Below are 27,803 nucleotides of genomic sequence, written 5' to 3' on the forward strand. Positions count from 1 at the left end.
TATAATTAATTGCGATGAATACTCTTCTTAAATAAGATTTAGCTTCATCATTTTTTTATTCACATTCATTAACTCTTAATTATTCAAGATACATAAGTCAGATCTTATATGGCTTAGCCGCGGAAACCACCACCACCACCACCGCTGGCACTGGCGCTGGCCGAGGCACTCGCAGAGGATGAACCGCCGCCGCCGCCACCGCCGAAACCGCCTCCGGGTCTACCGCCGAAGCCGCCGCCTCCGATTCCGGGTCCACCACCAAAACCGCCTCCAGGTCCACCGAAACCACCGCCGGGTCCACCGCCGAAGCCGCCGCCTCCGAATCCGGGTCCACCACCGAAACCGCCGCCTCCTCTATTTCCACCGAAACCACCGCCGGGTCCGCCGAATCCACCGCCGCCGAAGCCTGGGCGACCACCGCCTCCAAAGCCTCCACCCTGTGCGTTGGCATTGGCATTGGCATTGGCGTTGGCGTTGCCGCCGCCAAATTGAGGCAAGGCTGATGCCACGGCTACCAGCACGGAGAGAGCGATAAACAGTTTCATGGTGAGGCCTCGAGTTAGCTTCAAAAACTTAACAAAGCGCCTGACAAGCGGCGGCTTTTATACAAATCGGACCCGAGATACCCAGATACCCACCTTCCCCATTAATCAGCTGGCCAGCGAAAGAGACAGAAAGGGAAAGATAGAGAGAGAGAGAGAGAGACATAATATGAGAGATCATGAGTGCAAAATGGTCATGTAGCCAAACACACAAACATTTCTGAGACTTCATTAGTTTTCTACAACGTCAGAGATTTGGTTTCAAATTCGCCAGCAACAACAACAACCCGAACAAAAACAAAAACCACCAAACGATCATCAATGCGAATTAGTATTGACAATTAGCTGGCCCATAAATGAATATGACAATACCCTACATCCCGCTGGTCAGGTAGAGCAACCGGTTGGTTATCATCTATTTGTGTTAAAAACTCTTCCATCAACATCTTTACCAGAACTTAAACGTGCCCCTTGTTCCATGCTATACTTGATTTTCATTTGCCTAAACCGCTGGCTTATAAAATTAAACTTGATATTTGTTTTATTTTTTAAGCCAGTTAATTTGTAGGATATCAAGTTTTAAATTATTGTAGAATATTCAAAATCGAATGAATAAACATAAAAATAAACAAATAAACAAAAACATAACCTAGCTGCAAAAGCCAAATAGTTGTATACTAGAATACTTAAATGCAAAGAAAAATATAACATAACGATGTACAAAATAAAATTAAATATTTTATTCAATCTAGTTTGAAACAGAAAAAATCTATTAATCTTTGCGCAACATGGTTCATATGAACTAGTTGAGGTAACTAGTTCACTGAACTGAATATGCGCAGCTCTGTCAAGCATAAAATGTTGTTTTTCTTGCCAAATCGAAAGCTGATAGATAAAACAGGTATTAATTAATATTGATTCGTAATTTTTGTATATTCATTGATTCGAAATTTGATTTTTTTTATTTATATTTCCTATGGCATACGTTTATTTCTGCTAATTAATGTTTACATTTTTTTTAATTTATACTAGCAAGCTGCTAATCTAAGCTGAAATGATTTACTTATATTTATTTTCTTTTGTATTCGAAATGACTTTTTATTCTAATCGCATCCTGTCACAATTTTTGATATGAGCCTCGCGTACCTAACAATTTCTCAACCTATCAGGTAAATTGAAAAACCATATCTTATATCTTAGATTTGGATCCTCATTACTAAAATATATGTATCAGCTGATGACCAAATCAGATAAACTTGTATACTTTTGGGATTTCTAAGAAGATAAAAGCTGTTTAAATTTGCGCTGGGCTCCGAAAAGTGTGCAACATAAAATTTTGCGAAAGTGTTTTGAATGTGAAATGCAGAATACCCCTGAATTTTAGTTGACAATCGAATAATATAGATTATTTGATAATGATCTATGCTAAGAGTACGCTTCTACAGACAAATAGATTATCTTTAGGAACTATGGAACAAAATTATAGTTTTTGTTTAACAAAAGCTTTTCTTTTTCACGTTATCTTCTCTTATTTCCTACAGAAACTATCAGTCAAAATATTTAGGCCAATCGCAGATATGTTGCTCCTCAGGAAATTATTGGCAAAGTCCAACCTATTATGCATAGTATATATTATTCTTATAAACCCATTCAAAGTTCGGCGCTTTGAACTAAATCTTTAATTCTTGTTTTATGTCATACCTAATGAGGCTACAGCTATTTCTCGACATTGTATTCTACCTTTTTTTTTAATATGACTCGACTGAACGTAATTGAGCTGTCGTCAATGTGGAGAGCATTTCAGGTTTCCTGATCATTAGTTGAAGCGTAGCCAGAAACTCGTGTGTGCAAAACATTTTTATTGTTGTACTCACATATATGCCGAAATTAACGGGCATTTTATGCAGCTTTAATAGAAAACGATTGGTAATTCACAGAAAATAAAATAAATAAACCAGAAACATAAACATAAACAAATAAATAAACCATAAACAAACAACTATAGAAATGGTTATTCAGTTTTACATCCCAATAACAACAAACACATTATTTTTTTAGTATTTTTAAGTATTATTATAAAATATTATGGACACTTGCATATTTTCTGATTCTGAACGATGAGATGAACTGATATTTTTATAAAATCCTATCCCTCAGTTGAAAAGTTGATTAGCCCGCGTCTTGATACACTTTAATCAAATTTTGATTATAATAAGAGCCCAGAGAGCAGCTAAAGCTGTTCGGTCCGCCGAAAATTGTGTTGCCTTAGCACTTGCCATAGCTTTCTTCTTTAACTTTAATATTTAACACAGCAGTGCATTATTAATTTGTTTTTAATTCCAAACTTTTTACACATAACTTAAGAATAATTAAACAAAAACTTTGTAATCTCATGTCGGTGCGCAAGGCTCAGACTCCAACCATTCAGCCACGGCCGCGACCGCCACCTGAAGCAGAAGCAGACGCGGAGGCCGAAGCTGAAGCAGCTCCATTGCCGGCGGCCGCTGCACTGGACGCGGCTGCAGCAGAGGAAGAGCCGCCGCGACCACCGCCGCCGCCACCTTTGTGAAATCCGCCGCCACGGAATCGTCGTCCGAAGCCACCTCCGAAACCGAACTGAGGCACTGCGGCGACGGCAGCAATCAACAGGACAAGTACAAACAGGATTCTCATGTTGCTCCGATCGATAAATGGAACAGTTGTTTACGCAAAGCTGGTCACAGGCAAACTGATTGACCTATGCCAATCCCTTCAAGCTATTTATACGGTTAACAACAACGTAAAACGATCAAACTGGTCAATCGGGGATGTAATTAATCAAACCCCAGGTTCTCAGTTTCAACACCTCAAGCTATTCACCTGCTTTCTATGCCTTAATTCAAGTTATTAGCTATGCCTGCAACAACATCAGTATTATTATAAACGTCAGCAAGTGGGAATGCTTAAGACAACTTTAAAAATGTTGCTCGACTGGACGATACCCTAAGTATTTAAGAGCTAGTACTTACCACAGAATCACATACATTTACATTTACATATAAACATTTACATATAAACATTTACATATCAACATTTACATATAAACATTTACATATATCAATATATGAAAGAGAACAGAATGACATTTCTTATCTATGAGAAATAGTGCAATAAGAAATGGGGCAGAAAAGAGATTGAAACGCGATATGCAGGTGTAATTCTGTTCTATTAGAATAGTATTGTCCTAACTATAACTGGCTAAGATAAAACTGGATCCATAACAGCCACAGATTCCAACTAAGATCTCCGTACTCCAGCATGCCTTTCTTTAATATTTTTATTTCGTTTTTAAAGAACTCTATCTGAAAATAATAAACTAGGGCATACAAAATTTTGTATCTCCAATGTTCACAAAGACGGTTACATGGTTATGACATTAACCCCACTCTTCTGATGTTGAATATACCCATTTTACCTATATTAATGGATACAGGGTATTATGTACTGCATTTTGTGCGCCGGCTTGAGCGTGTGAGTCCCCACTCAAGAGTTTCGCTCGCATGTACGATGAAATGGCATTAATCAAGTGAGTTATCATGAATTGTAGCTATGTAACTGCGGCTATTAAGCAATTCTTATTCTCATTTTTATCAGGAATACAAAATTACAATTTAATGGTATTTTTTTCATATATCAACTACGCCGAATTCTATTTTATTGAATAATGATTTTTTCACTTCAACAACAACCTCATCCCACAAACTCTCTGAGACGACTCTCTTGTCGAATTGATGCAAGGTGACGAGCTGAGTACCTCGCTAGCTCTTCAATGGATCAGTGTGACCAGCTCGCAGGCAGGCAACATTGCCAAATTCACATGTCTATGTTTATTTGAGACTACTTTTGGACCTAATATCATTGTCGGCCGAATCTGACTTCTATAAGGTATAACTATCATTTGGACGATCTTCTATGAAAGACTTTTCGGATTATTCTTAAATATCTTAAGCAAATTTCGAATTAACGAGTTCTAACTAACTCCCTATATATCAGCATATGTATAGCAACATCGGAATAATATATCATATACTACGAAGAATCCATTAAATAATGTGTAAAAACTTTTCTTTACTTCACAATACCTTGACCAAACTGAACTAAAAACTCTGCAATACCGCATCGGATCAGTCTACTATATCCTAATTTCCTATAAAAGTGAGCTGAAGAATAAAACTTTTAAGTAAAGCATTTCTATGCCAAATGCCTACAAGGGTATTTAAAATTCGTTGTACATAAGAAAGCCGCACTCCATTGAATGCTTTTTACCATCTATCTATCTGCGAATTTTTATTTTAAGCCACCAACAAGAGCATCTTAAAGAGGTGATTCGCCCCATTTGAAGGCTTTTCCGAAGTCAACAACGAAAAAACATTTTTTTTGGATAAATCACTGCGAAGTCAATTAATTGGGTTTTCAGGCAAACATTGTTGCTGATAACAGTTTTCAGAGGTTTTCGGGAACAGGTGCTACGGGATTTGAGGTGTGCTTGTGTCGAGCTTTTAGCTTGTCACGAAAATAAATTTTGATGAATTGGTAACAATGAGCGAACCCTGTTATTATCTTGTCATATATTGTGAACCCAAACAGTTTAAGTTTAAGTAATTATTTCTATCGAGCTGCGTCATGTACATCTATTAACTTTTTATAGAAACATGACAGTTAAACGACAAATAGATGGTATTGAATTTTGTTTTAATTTTCAGACTTTTAAACATAGCTTATAACTAACTAAGTTAACATTTTGTAATCTCGTGTCGGCGCACCGGGCACAGACTCAAATATTTTAGCGACCGAAGCCGCCGCCACCTGCGGCGGAGGCTGACGCAGAGGAGGAGGCTGAAGCAGCGCCATTGCCAGCTGCCGATGCACTGGACGAGGCAGAAGCAGAGGATGAGCCGCCGCCGCCGCCGCCGCCACGACCACCACCACCGCGACCACCGAAGCCGCCGGGTCCACCGCCGAATCCACCACCTGGGTAATAACCACCGCCGCCAAATCCAGGGCCGCCACCGAATCCAGGGCCGCCGAAACCGCCACCGAAGCCGGGACGTCCGTAACCACCACCAAAACCAGGTCCGCCGAAACCGCCACCGAAACCGGGGCGTCCGTAGCCACCACCGAATCCAGGGCCACCGAAGCCAGGGCCTCCGAAACCTCCAAATTGAGGCAGTGCCGCCGCGGCAGCTATCAACAGGGCCAGCACAATGAGGGTCTTCATATTGCTCGTATCGTTGGGCAGAATTGTAGTTAACTCTAAGCAGATGACAGTCCAACTGATGGACCTATGTCGAACCACCCAAATATTTATACGGCATGCGTAAGCGTGAAACGCTCGGACTGGTATGTGGGCTGTGTGTGATAAATGGAATACCGAGCGGAGCGGAGTTCGGACATCTCAGACCATTTACCGGTTTTCTTTGCTTTTATTTCTAATTATCAGCTTTGACTTCATTATGAGCGTATCGTCGTCATCATTATCTGTTTCATTTTGTAAGCCGGCTTTGGTCGTTCACTTGACCGGGTGAATCCCAAAACAACAACTCTGAAAGCTACAAAATTATAAAGCATAATTATATACGATCAAATTATGTGGATAAAGTGTGTACTCATTGACTTTAGCATTGATAATTATGTTGTGTTTGCCTACAAGTGGCTTATTGACTCTTTGCGGTCAACAATGATATGAGATGATCTTCCTGCTTTGAGGAAATCCCCCACACACTCACACATCGCAAATTCTAGTAAATAGACAAGTTCATCTTGAAGAGTTTATTCGCCTTTATTGCCGAAGCGGTTTCTATGGCGTCGTTACAAAGCAAACAACAAATAGAAAACAAATTTTATTTTGAGAAAAATTAATCTCAAACTCGGTTCATTTTGTATGCGCGTGCTAAAAATGTCCAAAAAAGATCTTAAAACATGTTTGCCACACACTTTAACTATGAGCTATTACGCAATAGAGATGTGCACGTGTCACGAATTTGAAGAGAAATATAAAGAAATTCATATTTGGAATAATCGTATACCCTAACATTTGACAAAACTGAGCCTATATTCAGGAAACTTGGAATCTACTCGTTAACTTTGACAATGTTATTCAAGTATTTTAATCACATAGTAAATATGGTATTTGACAAACTTTTCAAATTTTAATACTTATCGATTAGTAATATCAAGACATATCCATTTACAGACCACAAATGGTTTCGAACTACAATTAGAATATCTAATGAATTTGTTGCTCATTTTTATTCCTGTATCAGACTTGTGTGTATGTAAAACATATAAAAATAAATTTATCAACTTTTGCTGATTTTTTAAGATAAGATACATATATCATTTAAATATATTTTATAATAATAAATAATAACTGCAAGTTATATTTTCTTCTTGATTTTTTACTTTGACATACAGATATATTATTTAATACTTTAAAACTAAACCAAAAATTAAAATTTCTCTCAATATGCAATTTTTATAAATTGTCATCTGTTGGACACGCGCAAATAAAAAATTAACCCTTCCAATGTGGCCTAAAACTAATGACAAATAATATACCGACAAAGCGCCGGAGGCCTTAACCCAGGCTAATTTGCATGTCGCACGCATATTTGTGCGTTTTTTCACAAATCGCCTCGCCTAGCTTGTCGAGATGAACATACCCTCAAATACCCTATGTTTACAATTATATATTTTGTGTACCAAAGCAAAGAATCCACACGTGTTTTTAAACATTACTTATTTTCTTAATAAATAAAAATATATTTAATTTTTTGCAAAATAAACATTTTACTCGTAGACATGAACTCTTACTTTTCTTTTCATCTCTCTCGGTGTACATCGCATAGCTAGTTTATAAATTGCTGCGACTTAACTATAGAGATCCATTCATAGAGAAGTAACGGATAATATTATTATAATAGACTATATCACCTATATAGTAGTTTTCGTAGTATGCAAATAGATATATGATCAACTTCAATCTCAAAGTTTTGCTTTCTAAGCTGATGATTTGTCGACAATTAAACAACCAATAAGAGATGCTAATGAATAGCGAGAATATAATAATTTGAGATTGAATTGCAAAACTTTTAATCTATATTTATAGGGTGTATAAGCCGTACGAGAGTATTGCTACGAGCTCATTCAGATAGCTGCTAGTAGCTGGTAGAAGCTGGTAGAATAAAGTACTTTGTAATGAGAAAACTGGTAACTATAGTATAATTTAGTAACAGCGAGTAAATAGTCGACTATAAATTAAACTTTAATCAAATCATCATATAATCATATTATTATTTGCAGCTGAGCTCGTAGTTTATTTTTATTGATTTAATATTTTACACAATAAACATATTTCTATGGGATAAAAATAAATCTTCTAAATCTACCTGACAAGGCTTATAGCTCTACATTTTAGATAAGTAAAGGGTATACAAATATTCCAAATTCAATAAAACTGTAGAGACATGCAAGCGTATCAGACAGTCAGGTAGAACAAAAAATAAACAAACAAAAACTTAAATAAAACATTGTTTAATATGCAATTGTTAATTAACAAATGGCAACCTGAATAGCCCGCACAAATCATTCTAGTATACTTTTGGATGTCAAAACCAGTTACAATGTCGTCATTGCGCAGAGAGGGTATTCGAGATATCACACGTGAATGGTCAATTTTATGTTCTAAACATTTGCGAACAACAATGTGCGACTGTACGACTCATAGACTCGTAGGGATTTCCCAACAGATGGAAATCGTGTGAAATTTGTGATTTTTTGGTTAAATATTAGATAAAGTCAATATTAATAAAATACGTATACGCAATTAGCACGAGAGTGGCGGGGAAGTCCGCCAAGGAAAGATCCAATGCCGGCCTTTCAAAATCTCAGCTGTTTACGCTTATATCTGGTGCCATAAACAAGCTGTATAATAAATGCACTTAATTTAAATGTTTATTCAAACAGCTTAAATCTAAAATGTAATCAAAGCTTTGGCTAATTTCACTGCTTTCAAATTTGTCGCAAGTCTGATTTTGTTTATTTATGCAAACTGGCGCCCAAACAAATATTCGCATTTTGGGGACTCGCATAAGTGTCTCATACAACCAACCGGTTTACCAATCATTTTTTTTTCTCTCCTCCCCTTTTTGCATCATTTATTTTGCCGAATTAATTTTTGCTTTTTTTTTGTGTAATGTTTAGCTTTGTTAATTTATATAAGCGTGCGGCAGTATTTTTTTTTTTTGCGTTTTGATGTTATTGACTTATTAGTTCCAAAAATGATTTATTAAATATTATATTATCAGCTAATAAGAAAAACTACGTCGCTAAAAAAATATGTTTGACATTTTTTTACAAACAATTTAACTTAAAATACATTAAATGCTTACTCATGCATCAAAATATTGTTTGTTTTTTAATTTAATTAATTTATCAGTTTGGATGGGAGTGTACGTACGTATATACGTATGTATGTTCCTTAATGGCACGAGTCTTAATGTCTAAGATTTGTGTTTTCTAAAATCGTGGCAATTCATTGTTGTTGTTTTGAATTTCTAATTTCTGCTCGTTTCATGTGGCGGCTAAAAACAAATTGTTAACACACTTTCATCTCCACCTCTTAGTTTGTAATTTGACTCATAGCTCATAAACACACATTTATACGCGACTAAAATGTCGCAGTTAGAAGCAGATATAATTCATCAATATATAAATCAAGAGGAAATGCGTAAATAAACAGCATTTTTTTTTGTATGACAAGAGCTAAATATATTATTATTATGTGATTATTATTCATGACACTCAATTCATAAAAATTTACAGAAAAACTTGGTAAAAAAATTTTAAATTGTTAAATTTTTTTATGTGTGTTTGATTTAAAAGTTACATTATAAAAGCTGAAATGTCCAATAACATTTGAAAATTAGATTTTGATAATATTTTTGTTTTTTTCTAAAAGTTATTAAGTTTTCAATTTTGCTATTTTAAAGCGATAACCTAAATTTAACTTAAATGAATAAAAACTAATCCATATTATTCTACAATTGAGTCTAACATAATAAAATGAACAAAAATAGGTTGGCTATAAAAGCCGATCTGAGAGATCGATGGATGAGAACTGCGTAATCTCTTCCACATTCTGACTCTCCCAGAAGACGTCAGTCAATTGGTATGATTTCTAAGCCTCGTGAAATAATTCGCAGCCTGCATGTTTATTACGTCCCCGACCTTGGGCACGCCTTTGTACCAGACCAGACCCTGATTCGCAAAACGGTATTTACTGAAACTTAAATTTCATATTGAATATAGTTATTCTCAAGTTGCACGTTTCATATATGTTTCATATTATATACAGTACAATTAAATGTAAAATTAAATTTAAAGCGTGGTCAGAGTTAATTTACAGTTTATATATGCACTCATAATGAACTCCATTTAATTGAAAATATTTGCTTATAAGCTTAATGCAATCAAATTCAAATAATTTATAGAATTAATTTATTCGCATTACCCGTTAAGGCAACCGCCACACTGCGATACCATAAAATGCTTCCATATACCCAAAATTCCAACTAGCTACCGTCATGTTAATTATTTATACTGAACAACAGGGACCGAAAATCTATGCATTGCCATGGCGAAAATATGAATTTGATTAGGGCCAAAATGCAATACATTTTTGCATTTGTCCGTTTATTGTTATTGGCGATTTGCGAGTCTCTCCGGCTGCCAAATTGAATTACCCGCCTAGTTGGCAGCGGCGCAAACCTTTCAATTATGCGGCGCTCGGATAATGACCAAAGCGACATCAAGCGACAAACGCGTTATGCAATACAATTTAAATTATTTAATTTTAATTAAAATTGCCATACATGCATTGCTTTCAGGTCTGCTAAAAACAATTGCTTACTTTTAGGCAGCACTGCGTCCGTTCAGGAATTTCACATATATACCTTGCAATAACCCTATTTTTATCTTTTTATAGGTGCAAAATAATACTCTAGTTTTAATCAACCTTCAACTTTAATATTAGTGTTAATTTTGGAGAAAACACTTAAAATTTGTTATTCAATAAGTTAAGAATTATTTACTTTAAACAAAAAAAAACATGTTGCATACTTTTTATTACTTGCTAGAAATATTATTAATTTTAAATAAAATTATAATACTTTTCGTATGCCCTAAAAAGACTTCTATATAAACTGTTATGAATTTGATCTGTTGATCTTAGATAAATATCTCTCTTGTACGCCCTATCCTTATTCTACATCCGTATATTTTACAAAAATACAGTTAATTAGGATTATTTTTAATTTTTACTTAAGAATAATATTTTCTCAACTGACACCTTCCTTCTTAGCTGTAGACTCTTTTTATAAAGATATTTAAGTCTTAAAGTAATACATAACCGCGCATCGCACTTTTTTACACATACAAATATTGCAATTCTTTAGGCAGGAAACTATCGGTAAAGTTTAAGTTGTTAAAACTTGTGGAATATATAAAGTTAAACAGAAAAAAAAATTGTTTCGCATATGCATTTACATTTATTTTATTGGCTAACATAAATTGCGGCAAACAAAGAAACGCAATATTGTCAATTCGACAACGATGCAAAGTCCAACGGTGGCAACAGCAATTGTTGCCATCACACAAATGGCAACAGCAACAGCAACAGCAACAGCAACATGCAACACAAAGCGGCAGCAGCAGTCGACAGTGTGGCAAACCGCCAGCAACAGCAACAGGAACAGGAAGAGCAGCCGTTGTTGGCCTAGCCCAGGGTGAGCTCATGGCTCATGCTGTTGTCCTCCTGCCAGCCCCCCCCCCCCCCCTCTGCTCAGCTCCGCTGCGCGTACACTTCCTCTTTATGCTGTAAAGTGCACCACAGGGGTTCATTGTCCTTGTGCAAATTGGTCTGAGTTTATTGCCAATGGCTGTTTGCAGCAGACGTTGTCCGACCCAACAGCTGCTCCAAGCAATCTCCCTCACTCTCGCTCTAGCTCAATGGGATGCGCTCCTGTCTCGGCTGGCGGGCAGTTGCAGCCGCCGTTTGGCTGTGGCAATAAAACTGCACTTTGAGGCTGCACAAAGTTTGCTTAAGATTTCAATTTGTTGCTAGAAGCTGCCGCCGCATTGTGTGCAACAATTTGCAATAGTGAAATTGCCCCTAACGTAGCAACTTTGGCTCCTAATGATAAATGTTTGCTAAATGCCACAGACGGCAATTGAGTCGTGGTTTCGTGGAGCGCCATTTCCAGGATTTATATGACCAAACTACGTTATCAATGTCTTCAGCTCCTTAAACTACGCGCTCGCAGCTCTCTGTAATAGGCCCATTTATTAGAGCTAAAGTTTTCCAGCTGCAATTACCAACTTAAGGTATGCACTACAAAAAAAATGGTAGTGAAAGTGGCAAAAGAATCGCAGCAGTTGCCACTAGAATATCTTTAGATAAGTTAATACTACCAGAATATCGTTAGATAAGTAAATACTATGATTCTTGATGTTATCGAAAGGTTCTTCATCTAAGTTAATTTACCTTAATCATTTTGGAATTAGATCGAATATCATAATTATTATTATTGCTATTACTATTATTATTATTTATGTCTGTAAAGGAAATATTTAAAACTCCCAAACAAGCTTTTTATATATAGAACTGACATCTAAAGCCTTCGGCTAAGACATTACTTAATCAATTACTTAAAAGAATTTGGTCTGGTAAACATCGACTCTTAATAAATCTTAAATTGAATACAGATACAGAGCCCTAGACAACCCATGCAATCCCAAACCTTATAAAACAATATTAATTGTCAGCTTATATCGAGCTAGAACAAAGTTTAAAAACAATGACAGAATATATTTTTCCCCTATAGAAAAGTTGATAAAAATTAAGCTGAATAAGCATTTTTTAGTGTACGAATAACTCTGCATCCAGCCACTAACATATGCAAAGCCTTTTGCATAAGTACTCGGTTTTCCTCAAGGACAACACGTGACTTTGCAACTGTAATGAAAACTTTTCACTTCTAGCAAAGTTATGAAATATTACCGCCAAAATGCGTTTGAGCATAAGGATAAGTTCTGCGTATTGCCACCTGGCACAAGTTTACGACAAGTTGCCTAATGAAATTAAAGAGCAAGTGTATTCCGACAAACTATACGATATGCTATCATGAAACTGTGAAGCACTCTGCCTAGCAAGCTTTTACCAAATTGCATAAAGCCGGTTTAACTGGCTTAACTGCCAGCCCCGCCCTCCCTCTACAAGCCAATTAATTTTTGTTTAGATAAGCAGCAATAGAATGTTCTAGATCTAAGTACTAGACTTTGAGATACCCATTAAAAAATATGTTTAGTTTTTATTGATTTCTCAAGGATTGTTGGATGATATCTAATATCTTAGAGCATGCACGATCTGATTTATTTTATTCATTGTTAACGTATTCGCACATTAAATATTTAAGCCCAAGCTATAAAATATTGCATAATTTTGAATAGAGTTTAAGCGTAGAACAACGTATAATATTTTAGCTAACATTTTACTAGGGATTTTTTTGAAATCGAGCTCGCAACTAAATTTGTTTTTATATCTGTATAGCCGGGAATAACTTCTGTTCTACACAATTACACATTTTTATTATACCAGATACATTTTTATGAATATATGTCGGGTATAATTACCTTTATGACCCTGACCATCTAATAGACTCAACCTAACTAATTGTTGGCCTATAGAAATTGCGCAACCAAATCATACAACGGTTATAAAAACTTAGTTTTATTAGAAAAATTTATTTGAGGTGTCTTATTGACTTGGAAATACTCTTTCGTTTCGTAGTTGGGGCAAAAAGTGTGAAGCTAAGTTAATTAAACTAACGGCCATAGCTGCCGGCTGAAGCTGAGGCTGACGCTGATGCTGAGGAACTGGCACCACCTTTGCCGCCACCACCGTAGCCGCCACCACCGTAGCCACCACCACCATGACCACCACCGCCATGGCCACCTCCACCGAATCCTCCGCCTCCGCCGCCGCCATGTTTGCCACCACCACCGTAGCCACCGCCTCCGTGTTTGCCGCCTCCAATACCGAGACCGAGGCCGCCGCCCAAGAATGGTCCACCAATCGAGCCGCCGCCGCCATGGCCGCCACCTCCAGCGCCTGCACCTGCACTAGAACCAGCTGAGGCGCCTGCACTGCCGCCTCCGATACCACCGCCAAAGCCAGGTCCGCCACCAAATCCTGGTCCACCGCCTCCATGACCACCGCCTGCAGATCCTCCACCGAAGCCGCCGCCTCCATGACCACCGCCTAGTGATCCTCCACCGAAGCCGCCACCTCCATGACCACCGCCTGCTGATCCTCCACCAAAGCCGCCGCCTCCATGGCCACCGCCAAGAGATCCTCCACCGAAGCCGCCGCCGCCATGACTACCACCTGCAGATCCACCGGCGAAGCCACCACCACCTGCTGATCCTCCACCGAAGCCGCCACCGCTTTGACCGCCGCCTCCATGACCACCGCCAAGAGATCCTCCACCAAAGCCGCCGCCTCCATGGCCACCACCTGCTGATCCTCCGCTGTAACCGCCACCTCCAAGGGCACCGCCTGTTGATCCACCATCGAATCCGCCGCCGCCATGACCACCACCTGCGGATCCACCGGCGAAACCACCACCTCCTGATGATCCTCCACCGAAGCCGCCGCCACCATGACCACCACCTGCGGATCCGCCACCGAAGCCGCCTCCGCCATGACCACCTCCCAATCCGCCTCCGGCGCTATATCCAGGACCTCCACCGCCGATGCCGCCGCCGCCTGCACTTGAACCAGCTGAGGACGATGCTCCACCATCAGCACCACCGCCACTAAAGAGGCCGCCATGTCCGCCGCCACCTCCTAGTCCCAGTCCAAGGCCTCCACCGCCACCACCGTGCTTTCCACCGCCCAGACCTAGGCCTCCGCCTAGACCTAGTCCAAGTCCGCCACCGAGGCCTAAGCCACCGCCGCCGCCACCGCCGCCTCCAAATTTACCGCCTCCATCGGCGCTGGAGGTCGCCGACGCAGATGCGGAGGCCGAGGATGCGGCACCACCATCACCGCCTCCATATCCAGCGGAGGCCAACACAACGCAAACACTTAGCACAATAAACAGTCTCATCGGAACTTTTGATTGCCGCCAACTGACTTCGGCTCCTAGAGAACGCTCAGCTTTTATAAGATGCCGAGGCATTGCGAAAAAATAATTTACAGCAAAATGCAAAAAACCCAAAACTAAAAAAACAAAATCAAACAAAACAAACACAAAAAAATATATAAAATAAAATAAAATACAATCAAAACAAACTGGGAACCGGGCTACGTTTAACAAGCAAATACAAAACTCTAGTCACGTTCTGAAAACCGGGATCGATGCCGGGTCAGACGGAGCAAAACTTTGATAATTAATCCACGGAGAGAGGCAACAACAACGACAACAAAAGATCGGGAGCCATAAACAATAATAAGACATTTATCATCATTTATATATTCGATACTGTCTGCGATTCTCTCGAATTATACTCTAACCAAAAGATTAGAACACAAATAATAGATCTATTTAAGCCCAAATAGGGTCTTGATTAAATTAAATAAATATCTGTAGTAAGAATAATAGATAGTAAAAAAGAAAAATGTTAAAAGAATAATAATTCTATTATATTCTAAACTATTCTTTTTTATTCCAAGTCCAAATGTTTATCAATATTCAAAAAATTTAAAATACTTTGAGAAAAGATTGTACGTCATTTAAAAAGCTAGTGAAGTCTATAATTGTGTAATGCCAGAGCTCGTAATCTTCCTAATCTGTGACTGTCTACAAATATATAGGTAGTTTTCAACGCAGCTGAGAAGAAAATATATAAAGTAAATTGGAAATTCCCAAAAATAAAAACGCCATAACTTATGTATTCTATTGAATGTCTGTTACGCTCAGAGCATTCATTATTCGTCCATTATCTGTTTTCTTTTGTTTCTTTTTCTCATAGTATAAATTGTTTATATAAATCAACGTTTCGACGTCATTAAGATCGGAAATAGCTGTGCTGATTCTTGTCTCAGCTTTACGAGATTGGAATTTCAATTTAGCAGTACTTGAGGATTATTATAGTAAGTGACCCTTAATACCAGTCTATTAGAAAAGATTAAAAAGCGATTAAGATGCAGTATTACTGCAGCTAGTAAATAAATAGGTATTTCATTTATTTCGTGTTACTAAATTGAAATCAAAACAGTTTAATATTCAAATACGATGATATATGATGATTAACATAATACTATAAAATGTGGTTAAAAGCTGTCATATTTAAAAGAAAAAAAAAAACAAAGGTTAATTTAATCTGTACTCTACTGGTTTTATACATTATATATATTTGGGATTTAAAAAATGAGCTCTTTTCCATTGAGAGTTAAATGCTTGGCATATTTCGTGCGTAGTAAAGGTTTTTTTTTTTTTGTGCTCAAGAAAACTCAGTTTTCACGCCTTGAACACAGCTTTTCACTTATTTGGATGGCCGGGTAAACTGAAATGCAAATGTCAAGAGTTGGTGGCCTGAAAGCATAAGCAGCTCTGGGAAGTCACTCACAAAACAACAACCGCAACACCAACAACCACAACAGCAGCTGGAACAGCAACAGCAGCTGTTGAGAAAATGGCATGTGCATAAGAAAATAGAAATTTTCCTCGAGGAAATCTGCTTAGAAATGCATGTACTCGTTGTTGCCAGTGCTGCTGCTGCTGCTGTTGCTGCTTGAAAAATCTGCTACAGTTTCTGGGCCAAGTCATTGTCAGCCAAAAGAAACAACATTTGACTTCCGTTTCCGGTCGAGCCAGTGCTTGCCACCCCCGCACGGCTGCTGCATATTTAAAATCGTACAGTTGTATGCAAATATCTATTCTATATTTAAAGCTACACAACAAAGGCAAATAAATAAAAGCCAAATAAATAAATAAATATTATATATTACGAAATGCTATCTGGCCGCATTTTGGCCAATTGCTCGACCTCGTATCCTTAGACCCTTGGCCTCGCCTTCAATACCCTTGGCCTGTGGCTGCTTGCCCAGCACTTGCAGCATACGGTTGTAGACAAGCTTTCGCACATCGACCGCCCAGAGGAAGTCCATGTGATTGAACTCCTTTAGCGGCACCAGATACTTGCCCGTCACATTGCCCAAATCCTCGCACATGGCCTCCACATCGTGCGGATGACACAACAGATCGTTGGTCGAATAGTACACAAATGTCGGCACCGTCACCAGGCTCAGATTGTAACGCGGCGGGACATGCTCCCTGTACAAGACCATATTCTTGTTCGAGCTGTAGCTATAGGGAGCGAAGCGGCCACTTTTGATAATTTGTATAAAGTGCTTGACTTGCTTGGCAGCCACGCCTGCGGGATAGTGGCCCAAAACAACGGGAAACATTTTCTAAAATTTCAGAGAGAGTTTAGCAGTTTGTCATTCGGGCTATTACACTGCTGCTTACCCTGTTGAACTCGTTCCAATTGCGTCCAACGATGCCAAAGACGGCTTCAATGCAAAGTCGCTCCGTTTCTTCGGTCATGCGACAAAGAAATCGAAATTCACCATTGAACATCTCTGTTATGGAGCTGCCCACCAGACTCTGGAATTAGAAGAATTTAGAAATATTACAAGTCAGTCTGCAAGCTGTTTTTACATTTTTAAAGTGTTATTTGTTGGCTGAAATTTATTCTCTACGATACATATATTTATTAAAAAACATAAAAATTAAATTTTAAAAAATGGATTAGTACAAAAAAGGATTTAACTAAGCTTCCAAATATTTTTTTTGTATTTCCTTACAAAATTGTTGTGAATCAAAAACTAAGCATGCACTTAAAAATCATTTGGGGAAAAAATGAGAGGCATATATAGGGTTTGTGCAGTGCCCGTCTTATTGTTCGACAATCTGTTCATAACAATGCTTTTGTAATATTGAAACTTGGACTATATACTCTTGTGTACCCGCGTCAGATAAGAAATTAAAATTGTATAGCTACCTACACGTGACGTGTGGGAATTCGCTAAAAGTTAAATCTTCTTAAATTTAAAAGCTAGAGTGACCAAACTTGGTACGAACAATCGAAAATATCCACAAATTTGGTATACTTAGTAAAATGAAAAAAACTAAAATATTATGAGTGCTTGGCACAGTAAAGATGACAAATCTATCCAACAGTGTTGGCTACATTAATAAACTAAAGAGAAAACAAAAAATTGCCCTGAATATTTGTTTTAGACAAGTCATAACAGTTAACATATGTACTTAAAATGGAAACACAAAGCTGCATCAATTTTCTACAAAAAAAAAAGCCTCTGACTTGAAAGATTGTGTTTTCCAGCAAAAAATCCAAAACTTTAAAAAAAACTCCAAGTAAAACTTCCTGAATGTTCATAGACTCACATTGAAATACAAGCTCATGGCACGTATATAGGGATGATCTTCGGTTTCTTTGGCATAGACAGCGGGTGCCATGGCTTGCATGGAGATGATCTTCTCGTTGTACGCCGGTCGCATCGAGCACATCACAAAGAAGGCCGTGCAGCCCTGGGAATGGCCAGCATATTGCAGCTTCTTATATCCAGTTACCTTGAGCACATGATCAATCATCGCTGGCAGATCGTACATGCCAATTTCATGCCAACTGAAGTCCCAGAATTTGGATGCATCCGGATCGAGGGTTGTGTGATTTCTCGAGTAGCGATTGCCACGCGCATTGCCCAGCCAAACGTCATAGTGGTGGTCGGCCAGCAAGTAGGCTACAGAATGGCGAGGGCAGAGACGATGGTAATCACTTGGCTAGCCATTAATCACGCACATGAAGCAGACAACACACTCACCCAGACTCACATTGGGGCCCATGACAACGAAGCCCGCCGAGCTATCAACGAGTCCATGCTGGAGCAGAAAGGGCTGGGCGCCCGAATTCCGTATGCGATGCATTGTTAGAATGTAGCCATCGTCTGTGGTCACATGATGCACTTCCGCCTGGTAGCCGTACTTGGCAATTAATTTATCCTGTTGATGAAATGTGTAAATTGTTGCAGTTGATGTCAGGGTGTTGGCCGGTTGCCCGGATTGACCGGATTGCTCCGGGTCATTAATCTTCGTACCACACTTAGGTTTGAGTCTTGCTTGATGTTTTTGCGCTGCAGCTTCTCCTCGGGCGTCTCATCTTCGATGCTCTCCTCCTCCTCCTCCTCCTCTTCTTCTTCCTCCTCATCCTCCTCGCCGCCAATGAGCTGCGCCTGCGTCCTACTGATGAGCAGGCACAAGCCCAATGCAAACAATAAGCGACGCTGCATTATTATCAAATGGAACCTTCACTTGATTTGATCCCGAAAAGCATAAAGTGAAATTCGGCTTTAATTTTGGATACTTTGGTTTTGTTTGCCTCTTCACTTGTTGGTCAACTTGAGCGCTGCACGTCGCGGCCTCAACTGAAACTGAAACCGAAAACCCGGCGACGCGTTACGAACTTCCGCGCTTACAAAGAATGCCGAAAACTTTCGATCAGCAGCAACAACAACAAGGCCAATGACAATAACAACAACAATAACAACAACAATCATAATAACAATATGCGTAATGACGTGTTTTTGTTTTTATTTTATGAGGTTTACCTTTTGCGTTTAAGCTCCAATTATACCCTGTACCGAACATGTGATTGAAAGGGGTAAAGCCAACTAAAGTGGCTAACTTTGATATTCATATTTCTATAAATAAATGGGCTTAGCTTAAAGTCGGTTGTTTCAAAACAAATTAATAACAATTAGGACTAAGACCCAAAAAAGGGATCAGTGGTTAGGTTCGGTTCGTGAACCTGATTGGATCCGAAGCTATTTATGCATTGGGGCTGAGTCTTTCTCAAAAAATAATTGTTTTCAAACTAACCATTTTATCTGTTTTTTTTTTTTTTCAGCAACTGGTTTGGTTTTGGATTCGGTTCATGGTAAAAATAATCATATTGGTTCGTCTCAAAACCTGTTCGCAGTTCTTATAACAACCGCCATAATCAACATATTTATGTATTTCATGTAAATATTTATATATCTGTTAAATATCATAAAATTCTGATCTGTACATTTTTTTTAGAATTTTACGGCAGAGCATATTTGAGAACTACATACAACACAATTTAAATAGTTAAATATATATACGTATTATATAAGTATTTATATACTTATATATTACATTATATAAGTATACTAATAAACAAATATTAACAAAAAAATAATAGTATAGTAGTTATATATACGGTTTGCAGATCATACACATTACTAAATGAAGGTATATTTGAATATTATTTGGAGTATATCCAAGTATTAAAAGTACGAGCAAACATTTTACTTATATACTCATAAGTATTTAAAATGCACGCATAAGTTAAACTTTTACTGAATACAGAGTATCTATTAGTTTATGCCATTCGCTTTGATCACTTGGAAATGAAATGTTTTGGGACAGTTAATTAAAGTGAGAGAGACAGCGAGAGAAAGGGAAGCGAAAGACGTATTGGGATGCGTTGGGCGTTGCTATCGATAAAGAACTACACACGAAATTCAACTACAGTAAAGCTTCGATGGGTTTGTATATCAATTAAGTCTATGCCAGCATTTATGTAGGTCGCATTGCACTGATTACCTTTGTTATGTGGTAAGAGCGAGTAATTGTGTCTATTTGCTGAGGCAAGAAAAGTTTTCCATTGACGATCTATAAAAAACAAGTAACGAGTCGAATACCTAATAATTACACACTTAACAAACATTGAACAATTTAAAAAAAAATCGACACTAACAAAAATTTGAAGAAAATAAGTTAACAAATGTAAAACATAAAAAAATTATTCGGATTGCAAAATTGTAAAAGAAAGAAATAAATATTTATAATCAAATATTATTCCAGCGCATACGAAATGCTTACTTAAATTATTATTTGGAATTTATTAATTTCCTAATGTTATGACTTAAATGTCAAAAACTCTTTATATAAACAACAATTTTTATGTTATAATACGTTTCAAATTGAAGATGTCTTCTTAAGTTATTTTGTTTCATTTTTTATAATAGGCAATGTGAAAGTTCAAACATTTTTAAACAAAAACAACTAAGCCCTTTGCCAAATGGAGTCTGAATCATTTTAAATTTAGTATATAATGTTTTTTTACAAAAAATAATAAGCATATAAACAATGAGTGTGTCGGTCGAGTCATATTAAAACAAGGTATATAAAGCTAAAAAACACATTTTAAATTAGTTTAAACAATATTTGCAATAAATCACAACATTTGGTTTTAATTGAAAATTTAACAAAGTAACAAAAAGTTTCTTACAGCTTCAAAAAGCATGCGTTGATTTTTGCCAAATAGTTAGAGTATCTGACTTGTGATTAAGAAATATATTTAAATTTTGGCTGAGTGTTTATTCATGCTTTTGGCCAAGTTTCAAGCGAATTGGCTTAATAACCTTTTTGGCTAAGCCACCGTTGTTGGCGCTGCGGCATCGTCTATTGTGGGTCAAACGCTTAGGCGGTGGCCAGAAACAAAGACAACAACACGTGGGGAGAAAAAAAACAAACAACATTTTTGTCCGCTTGCCTTTTGAGTGGGCAATCAAAAGAAAGTAAAAGTGTTGGGCCCAGACGACAATTTGTCACATTTTGTTGTTGTTGCTTATAGTATTCAGTTTTTTATTTGATTTTTTTTTATGGTTTGGCCAAAGACGAACACCGATTACATAATTGCCACTCGGCCATTTGAAAATTTGGACATTTGGCCGGTTGCCAAGGCAAATAAAACACATTTCGCTTGGCTCGCGCTTTTAATGAGCCTCAATGGACGCCTTTGATGACAGCTTGGGGAGCCAATTACTTAGCACCACCGAAGCTGACGCCTCATTCGATTATGTACGGCAATTTGCCTTCGAGAAACTTTTCCATTAGCTCGATCAGCTTGTCGTTAACCAGAGTTTTGACTTCGCCGGCGAGCAAGAAATCAAAATGATTGAACTTCGCGGATGCAATGCGCCGCACGCTGCGCACCGAGTTCAACATTCTGGCATAGATGCCATGCACGCCCTCGGGCGTGGCAATTGCATCCGTTTCCCCAAAGTACAGAATGATGGGCACACTGATCTGGCTGATATTATAGTTAATTGCCTCGATACCATGATAGATCTGCATATTATCAATCGGTCCATAGTCGTACGAAATGAAATCACCCGATTTCCAAATCTGCTGCAAATGTCGCACTTCCCGTGCAGAGCCACCCTGCAGCAGATGCTCATAGCCAAAGATATCAAGAAGCTGAAAGATATTGTGGATTACTTAATAAAACGATTCTTTGAGTTAAGCAATGATTTACCTTTTTATTGCTCAATGCACTGCCCGCTAAGTTTTTGGTATAGTATTCACAGAGCTCCCGCTTTTTAGAACACAACTTACGCAGCTCGCCAGGTGGAAATAGTTCATATTTTTTGGCCTTTTCGCGTTTCTGTAAACAATTAAATAGGACAAGAATGTTAATTAAAACCTACCCAAATTTTTTCTGATCAATTTATATACGTATACTAGCTTGTTTATTCTTAAAATAGATTAGACCATTATTTGTAGACAGGGATTATTAATATCTTTATTATATTTTATCTTTTTATTTTATATTATTTTAACTTTACACAAACAGCTGATTTTCTTGTTTGTTTTCAAAAGTCTAGGCCAAAAATTAAAATAAAAATGAATAATTTAGCCTCAATAAGAAAAGTCTAGGGCAACAGCATAACAGAAAAATATAGTCTAGGTATTTTAGTGTGTTTGCCAAACAATTATTTCCCAATGTCAAATGCTATGCACAATTTACAAGAAATATGAAAAAAGTAAGAAAATTTAATTTAAACAGTGGCATAAATATTTTCATTTAAATTGTTATTTGTAGAATTATTTCATTATATTCCTGCCAAGTTGTAGAAAGCTACAAAATTATATTGCCTTTATGTGAGTACATATCCAATATTTAATTGTATCGTTCGTTTACAACCGTTTATATATATAATTACAATATTGACATAATATTTAAACATATATCTTTATATTTTATAAAGTGTCTATATAGCCAGCTTCATAGGATCTAAAAGAAGAATGAGAGCTACACAAACTATGTTAAGAAGGTTTAGAAAAGTTTATAAATATTACTTCCTTTTCCAGTTTGACCTTTTTTAGCTTTACTCCCCTGCATCCAGCCGTATTATAAGCTAAACTTAAAAGAAAATATTTAATTTTCGGCTCAAATATATGCAATAAAACTGTCTTCTATACCATATGTCTGTGACTATAAAATGTTGTTAATCTTGAATAATCGATTGAAATGATCCCAAATACAAATCAAAAACTACTCTCGCTTAAAATATACCCTCTGCGCTCGCTCTCGATGAAAGCATCAATTGCTCTCAGCTGAGCACAGCTGATTGAACTCTCGATCGGCGCTCTGTGGGGGGTTATCAGCTAGTTTTGAACCCCGCCGAGATTAGAGCTAATCTTTTACACATTCGTTTTGTCTCCAAGTCTGCCCGCAGCCGCTCTCCATGATGTCAAGAGGCTTATCAGCTGCCCGCATGGTTTGGTCCATATACTCGATTCTTTAGTCTTGCAAAGATGTTGAAGCTAAACAGCCGACTGCAAGCGCAAAAGGTTCTGCCTTTGGGCTGGCAAAGATTACGCCACGCCTCCTCTAGCACAGGTGGGGATGGCGAGCGCACAGCACTTTATGATTTCCATGTGCGCAAAGGCGGCAAGATTGTGAACTTTGGTGGTTATGCGCTGCCCGTGCAGTACTCCGACCAGAGCATCATCGCCTCCCACCTGTACACACGGCGAGTGGGCTCCATATTCGATGTGTCGCACATGCTGCAGACCTATGTGCGGGGCAAGGATGCGGCCGCTTGTCTGGAATCCATTTGCACAGCTGACATTCTGGACATGTCCGCGGGCAGCGGCAGCCTGACAGTCTTTACCAACGAGCAGGGCGGCATTCTGGACGATCTGATCGTGAACAAGGTCAGCGAGAAGGAGCTCTATGTGGTCTCTAATGCGGCGATGAAGCAACAGGACATGCAGATCATGACAGCCGCTGTGGTGAATAAATCCAGGGTAGCCAACCTGCTGATGCAATACTGATAATTATCATCTACCTTGCAGTCCAACTTCAAGTCCCAAGGCAAAGATGTCTCCATTGAGTTCTTAAGTCCGGCACATCAATCCCTTATCGCAGTGCAGGGCCCGCAGGCAGCCCAGGAGCTGTCCAAGCTGCTGCCACAGCCAAAAGCCAAAGCCCTGGAACAGCTCTACTTCATGCGCTCGGGCGTCTTTGAGCTGGCGGGGATTAGCAATGTGCGCATCACGCGCTGCGGCTACACGGGCGAGGATGGTGTCGAGGTCTCTGTGCCCTCTGCTCAGGCGGAAACACTTACCGAGGCTCTGCTCGCTGCTGGCCAACTAAAGCTGGCTGGCCTGGGCGCACGCGACTCACTGCGCCTGGAGGCGGGCTTGTGCCTCTATGGCAGCGACATCGATGCACAGACCACGCCCGTGGAGGCAGCACTCGCCTGGCTGGTGGCCAAGCGGCGACGCACCGCATCCGACTTTCCTGGCGCTCAGACAATTCTCCAGCAGCTGAAGGAGGGTGTCCAGCGGCGTCGCGTTGGACTGCAAATGCTGGGCGCCAAGGCACCACCCGCACGCGCAGGTGTTGCCATCTTCAGTGGTGGCAAGCAGGTGGGTCAGTTGACCAGCGGCTGCCCCAGCCCCAGCACTGGCCGCAACATTGCCATGGGCTACGTGGCAGAGCAGCTTAAGAAGCCCGGCAACCGGGTGGAGCTAAAGGTGCGCGACAAATTCTACGAGGCGGAAATAACTCGAATGCCCTTTGTTAAGGCCAACTACTACAATAAGCCCAAGCAATAAAATATGTTTCTAAAGTTAAATGCTCAAGTGTTACTTCTGCTTTCCACTAGCTATGCAATCGGTTCTGAATACTTTTGAGTACATCCTAAGAGACATTAAGTAAAACAAGTCCGATTCCAAAACCAAAAGGTTATGTGAAAAGAATGAAGAGTTGCTCCCCATAAGAAATCGCTTTACATACCAAACGTATATGTATCTTACAGGCCATTGGAATATGGGATATCAACTTTAAACAATTCTAGTAAGCCAAGATCACCTTTTAAGATTTCAGTCGCAGAATGGGAGTTTACTTTACTGACTTCAACATTCCTAAAATATGGATGTAAGTCCTCTTGCCGTACAAATAATTCATTTAGTTATGTTTCGAATCCGATTGGACCAGTTTAATTGTCTTTGACTGCCGCGATCTTTTATTTTTCATAAGATATTTTTAGAAATTCACAGAAGTGACAAACGTCGAGCAAGCCCCTTAGAAACTTTAAGCTTAAATACTTTGAAGCTTCTTTTGGAATGGGTTATAAATAATCTTTTGGTTCGTGAATGGAGGAAAGCCGTTGATTTGTTAAAATTCAAATACTCACTTCCAAGTGAAGCGCCCATTAAGAATTACTTAATCTGAGGAAGAATTCTTCATTGACTTAAGTCAAAAAAAATTATATACAAGGTGTCAAACTAGGGATCGCCCAAACTAAAACGGACGCAATCGACATTACGATCCATTTATTGGTGAAAAACATGATACATGAACCGAGCCTTTAGGCGCGATTATAACTGTGAATTGAGCTACCGAAAATTGATAATCTGAGGTAAATACATTCGTTTCAACCCAAATCGCACCCTAATTTTGACTTCCCATACCAAGTAATATGTCACTTTTCAGATATGGTAATTACCTTGACAAACTTCATTATGGCTCGCACCTGTGCAGCATCGAAGCGCACCTGGCGATGCAGTCGGGCCAGGGGCGCCATTGCCTGCATGAGGAGGATGTGTTGATTGAAACGCGGATGCAGCGAGCAGAGCACCAAAAATGCATTAAAAGCCTGAAGTAAACATGAATCAACAACGTTTTGGGTTGAGTCTGATGGCATACGCGGATATGCTCACCTGCGAGTGTCCAATCAGAAGTACTTGATGTGCTTGCTGCGCCTGTGTCTCGCTCTGCTCCACATCAACATGCTGCGCCGCCTCCCGCTTTGTATGCTCCACAATGTGGTCAATTATGGCGGGCAAATCGTAGGCGCCGTGCTCGTGAAAGCTATAGCGCCAAAACTCTGGCATGACATCGGTCAGCTCGAGGTGATGTCTGCCATAGGGCGAGGCGCCACGCAGATTCGCCAGCCACACATCGTAGTTGCGCTGATGCAGCTGAAAGGCTGCTCCAAACACAACCATTGCTACAAATGAGGCATACAATGAGCTCCAATGCTTACCCAAACTCTTGCCGGGTCCCAGGCACAGCCAGCCCAGGGAGGAGCCCAGCAGTCCATGCACCAGCAGCACGGGTCGCGCACCAATGCGCGGCAATCGCTGCAGCTGCAGCTGGTAGCCATCGGAGCTGGTCACGTTGTGCAGCTCGTGGCTGTAGTTCAGCTGCTGCAGCCAGTCCAGCTGCAAGCATTAGCGGACAAGTCTCCTTTAGCCTAGACTCAATTAATCTCCACACACACCAAAACGCGCCGCTTACCGTTGTCCATTTCTTACGCTCTCCCGACTGGGCCCAGGTTAGGCTAATGACAATGACCACGGACCCAACGATGCAGCGCGTCAACCTGCCAAATTCACACATTTTACTACCTCAACTGGGCTCTGTTTTTGCACTCGACCCTTGTCGTATGCGCTACCTAATTGCCCACCAGTTGATAATCTTTGCGCTTCACCAACCCGTGACACAGGCCAACAAACACGACATAGTCTTTAGCACCTGTCACGTTTAGAGAGTTGATATTGAGGTGCAAGCTATATTTTTGCCCGATAGATATTCAATTACATTTCATGATGTGTTCTATTTTAGCCTGCATTTAAAATATATTTTTGTTGAGAAAACTTTATATTTTAAGTTGTATTTCGAGCTCCGCTTTATTTAAAAAAGCGATTAAAAGTTAAAAAAAAAATTTATAAAAATTTCTTTTAATTTTTAGTTTTTATTTTAATTGTATGACTTTGACTTTTAATGGAAAATGTATATTAAGTACAAGGAAATGAATTAGCCTAGCTAGATCTGACCGTTTTTGCAGCCTCAAAGAATAATTTTTATAATTTAAGTAATTTGTGCGTCTTTTAAAGGGTCTTTGGCTTAATATAGGAATATATAGTACAGCACAGAGTAACAAGCCACGATCGATATGAATATAGGATGAATATATATATCTAAAAATAAATTACATACCACTAATTTAATGCAAGTTCAATATTATGCACATTTATATATAGTCCATTTTTGTTTCTTTTTCAAAAGTTTGCTAAACTTAATTTCAAGGCGTTTAGCTGTTAGCTTGACTTCTTCGCACTATTTAAAATTCCGAATTCTAAATACCGACTCTACAGTGTAATTGTTTAATTTGCTATTCGGATTTTGTCTTACAAAACGGCAGCATTTAAACTGCTGACAACTCATTTTATTTCCCTCAAATGCTCACTTCGCTACTCTGGCCACCACTTAATAAATTTTCGCATTTTTATACAATTTTCGGAGTAATGAAAAAAGAGTATATCAACTGAGCAACCCGTCTCATAAAAGGTAGTCGCGTTTTTCGCCATGATAACTGCAGCCCTTGGATATAAATATAAATCCTTGACAGATGAAAATTAACACGAATAAGCTTTTGGCTACCGCTGTTACACTTAAAACAGAGCATTGGTCAGTCGAGACATTTGTTACCACAAAATGTTTACTCGTTTTTATACCCTAAGCCCTCTAAAAATGGCTAAATAGGGTATTATGGTTTTGTGCAAATGTATGTAACAGTCAGAAGGCAGCATCTTCAACCAAAGCAGAGTCAATTCATCTTTGTCATTACAGAAGCTATAAATATCATATATATTTACGAACAAACTGATAATTATCCCAATAATATATTCGATTATATTCATATTATCCATAAATACCGCTTTTTTTAAAGCATAAAACGGATATTTTAAGAGCTGGATATGAAAGTATTTCAAGTTAGAATATCTCACTTTTGGGGCGCCTAGCCCATTT

The 27,803-nt window shown here is 38.8% G+C and overlaps 7 protein-coding genes across 9 annotated transcripts; 1 reads left to right on the forward strand and 6 right to left on the reverse strand.

The window, feature by feature from the left end:
• On the reverse strand, positions 1-580 carry LOC135435085 (ctenidin-3-like). The gene has a single exon (XM_064691984.1). The coding sequence runs from the start codon at positions 543-545 to the stop codon at positions 114-116; it is 432 nt and encodes a 143-aa protein (XP_064548054.1). The 5' UTR covers positions 546-580; the 3' UTR covers positions 1-113.
• A 2,386-nt stretch (positions 581-2,966) lies between these two features.
• LOC135435096 (alanine and glycine-rich protein-like) lies at positions 2,967-3,215 on the reverse strand. The gene has a single exon (XM_064691996.1). It carries the CDS (start codon positions 3,213-3,215, stop codon positions 2,967-2,969), a length of 249 nt encoding a protein of 82 aa, XP_064548066.1.
• Positions 3,216-5,364: 2,149 nt separating this feature from the next.
• Positions 5,365-5,799, reverse strand: LOC135435097 (uncharacterized). Its single transcript, XM_064691997.1, has one exon. The coding sequence runs from the start codon at positions 5,797-5,799 to the stop codon at positions 5,365-5,367; it is 435 nt and encodes a 144-aa protein (XP_064548067.1).
• Positions 5,800-13,362: 7,563 nt separating this feature from the next.
• Positions 13,363-14,789, reverse strand: LOC135435089 (uncharacterized). 3 transcript variants are annotated; one of them, XM_064691991.1, is made up of 2 exons: positions 14,239-14,789; positions 13,363-14,154 (listed from the first exon to the last, which is right to left on the reverse strand). In XM_064691991.1, exons 1-2 carry the CDS (start codon positions 14,747-14,749, stop codon positions 13,463-13,465), a joined length of 1,203 nt encoding a protein of 400 aa, XP_064548061.1. In that variant the 5' UTR covers positions 14,750-14,789; the 3' UTR covers positions 13,363-13,462. The 3 variants fall into 3 exon arrangements, with proteins under 3 accessions (XP_064548061.1, XP_064548060.1, XP_064548059.1); XM_064691990.1 differs by having other exon boundaries at positions 13,363-13,709; positions 13,743-14,789; XM_064691989.1 differs by having other exon boundaries at positions 13,363-14,788.
• A 1,772-nt stretch (positions 14,790-16,561) lies between these two features.
• Lip1 (Lipase 1) lies at positions 16,562-19,186 on the reverse strand. Its single transcript, XM_064691988.1, has 5 exons — positions 18,763-19,186; positions 18,490-18,667; positions 18,053-18,408; positions 17,114-17,251; positions 16,562-17,055 (listed from the first exon to the last, which is right to left on the reverse strand). Exons 1-5 carry the CDS (start codon positions 18,952-18,954, stop codon positions 16,600-16,602), a joined length of 1,320 nt encoding a protein of 439 aa, XP_064548058.1. The 5' UTR covers positions 18,955-19,186; the 3' UTR covers positions 16,562-16,599.
• A 1,651-nt stretch (positions 19,187-20,837) lies between these two features.
• Positions 20,838-26,390, reverse strand: Lip2 (Lipase 2). The gene is made up of 6 exons (XM_064691999.1): positions 26,289-26,390; positions 26,035-26,212; positions 25,709-25,977; positions 25,495-25,644; positions 22,011-22,139; positions 20,838-21,952 (listed from the first exon to the last, which is right to left on the reverse strand). The coding sequence occupies exons 1-6, from the start codon at positions 26,388-26,390 to the stop codon at positions 21,542-21,544; spliced, it is 1,239 nt and encodes a 412-aa protein (XP_064548069.1). The 3' UTR covers positions 20,838-21,541.
• LOC135435090 (aminomethyltransferase, mitochondrial) lies at positions 23,266-24,621 on the forward strand. Its single transcript, XM_064691992.1, has 2 exons — positions 23,266-23,773; positions 23,837-24,621. The coding sequence occupies exons 1-2, from the start codon at positions 23,294-23,296 to the stop codon at positions 24,599-24,601; spliced, it is 1,245 nt and encodes a 414-aa protein (XP_064548062.1). The 5' UTR covers positions 23,266-23,293; the 3' UTR covers positions 24,602-24,621.
• Positions 26,391-27,803: the final 1,413 nt, after the last annotated feature.

The sequence above is a fragment of the Drosophila montana genome, unplaced genomic scaffold, assembly GCF_035044405.1.
Source record: "Drosophila montana isolate Dmon_TW-CO22-7 unplaced genomic scaffold, ASM3504440v1 contig_3510_1, whole genome shotgun sequence".
NCBI classification, from domain to species: domain Eukaryota; kingdom Metazoa; phylum Arthropoda; class Insecta; order Diptera; family Drosophilidae; genus Drosophila; species Drosophila montana.

Bases quoted from the DNA above. Each gene is read 5' to 3' on its own strand.
- LOC135435090 (XM_064691992.1), top strand. From the start codon at position 23,294: ATGTTGAAGCTAAACAGCCGACTGCAAGCGCAAAAGGTTCTGCCTTTG. The intron at 23,774-23,836 runs GTGAATAAATCC...TCTACCTTGCAG, and splicing joins AGATCATGACAGCCGCTGTG to TCCAACTTCAAGTCCCAAGG.
- Lip1 (XM_064691988.1), bottom strand. From the start codon at position 18,954: ATGCAGCGTCGCTTATTGTTTGCATTGGGCTTGTGCCTGCTCATCAGT. The intron at 18,668-18,762 runs GTACGAAGATTA...TTTCATCAACAG, and splicing joins AAGACTCAAACCTAAGTGTG to GATAAATTAATTGCCAAGTA. The intron at 17,252-18,052 runs GTGAGTCTATGA...TTCTAATTCCAG, and splicing joins CCATGAGCTTGTATTTCAAT to AGTCTGGTGGGCAGCTCCAT.
- LOC135435097 (XM_064691997.1), bottom strand. From the start codon at position 5,799: ATGAAGACCCTCATTGTGCTGGCCCTGTTGATAGCTGCCGCGGCGGCA.
- LOC135435096 (XM_064691996.1), bottom strand. From the start codon at position 3,215: ATGAGAATCCTGTTTGTACTTGTCCTGTTGATTGCTGCCGTCGCCGCA.
- LOC135435085 (XM_064691984.1), bottom strand. From the start codon at position 545: ATGAAACTGTTTATCGCTCTCTCCGTGCTGGTAGCCGTGGCATCAGCC.
- LOC135435089 (XM_064691989.1), bottom strand. From the start codon at position 14,749: ATGAGACTGTTTATTGTGCTAAGTGTTTGCGTTGTGTTGGCCTCCGCT.
- Lip2 (XM_064691999.1), bottom strand. From the start codon at position 26,390: ATGTGTGAATTTGGCAGGTTGACGCGCTGCATCGTTGGGTCCGTGGTC. The intron at 25,645-25,708 runs GTGAGCATATCC...TGTTTACTTCAG, and splicing joins TTCTGATTGGACACTCGCAG to GCTTTTAATGCATTTTTGGT. The intron at 22,140-25,494 runs GTAATTACCATA...AATTGTTTACAG, and splicing joins CCATAATGAAGTTTGTCAAG to AAACGCGAAAAGGCCAAAAA.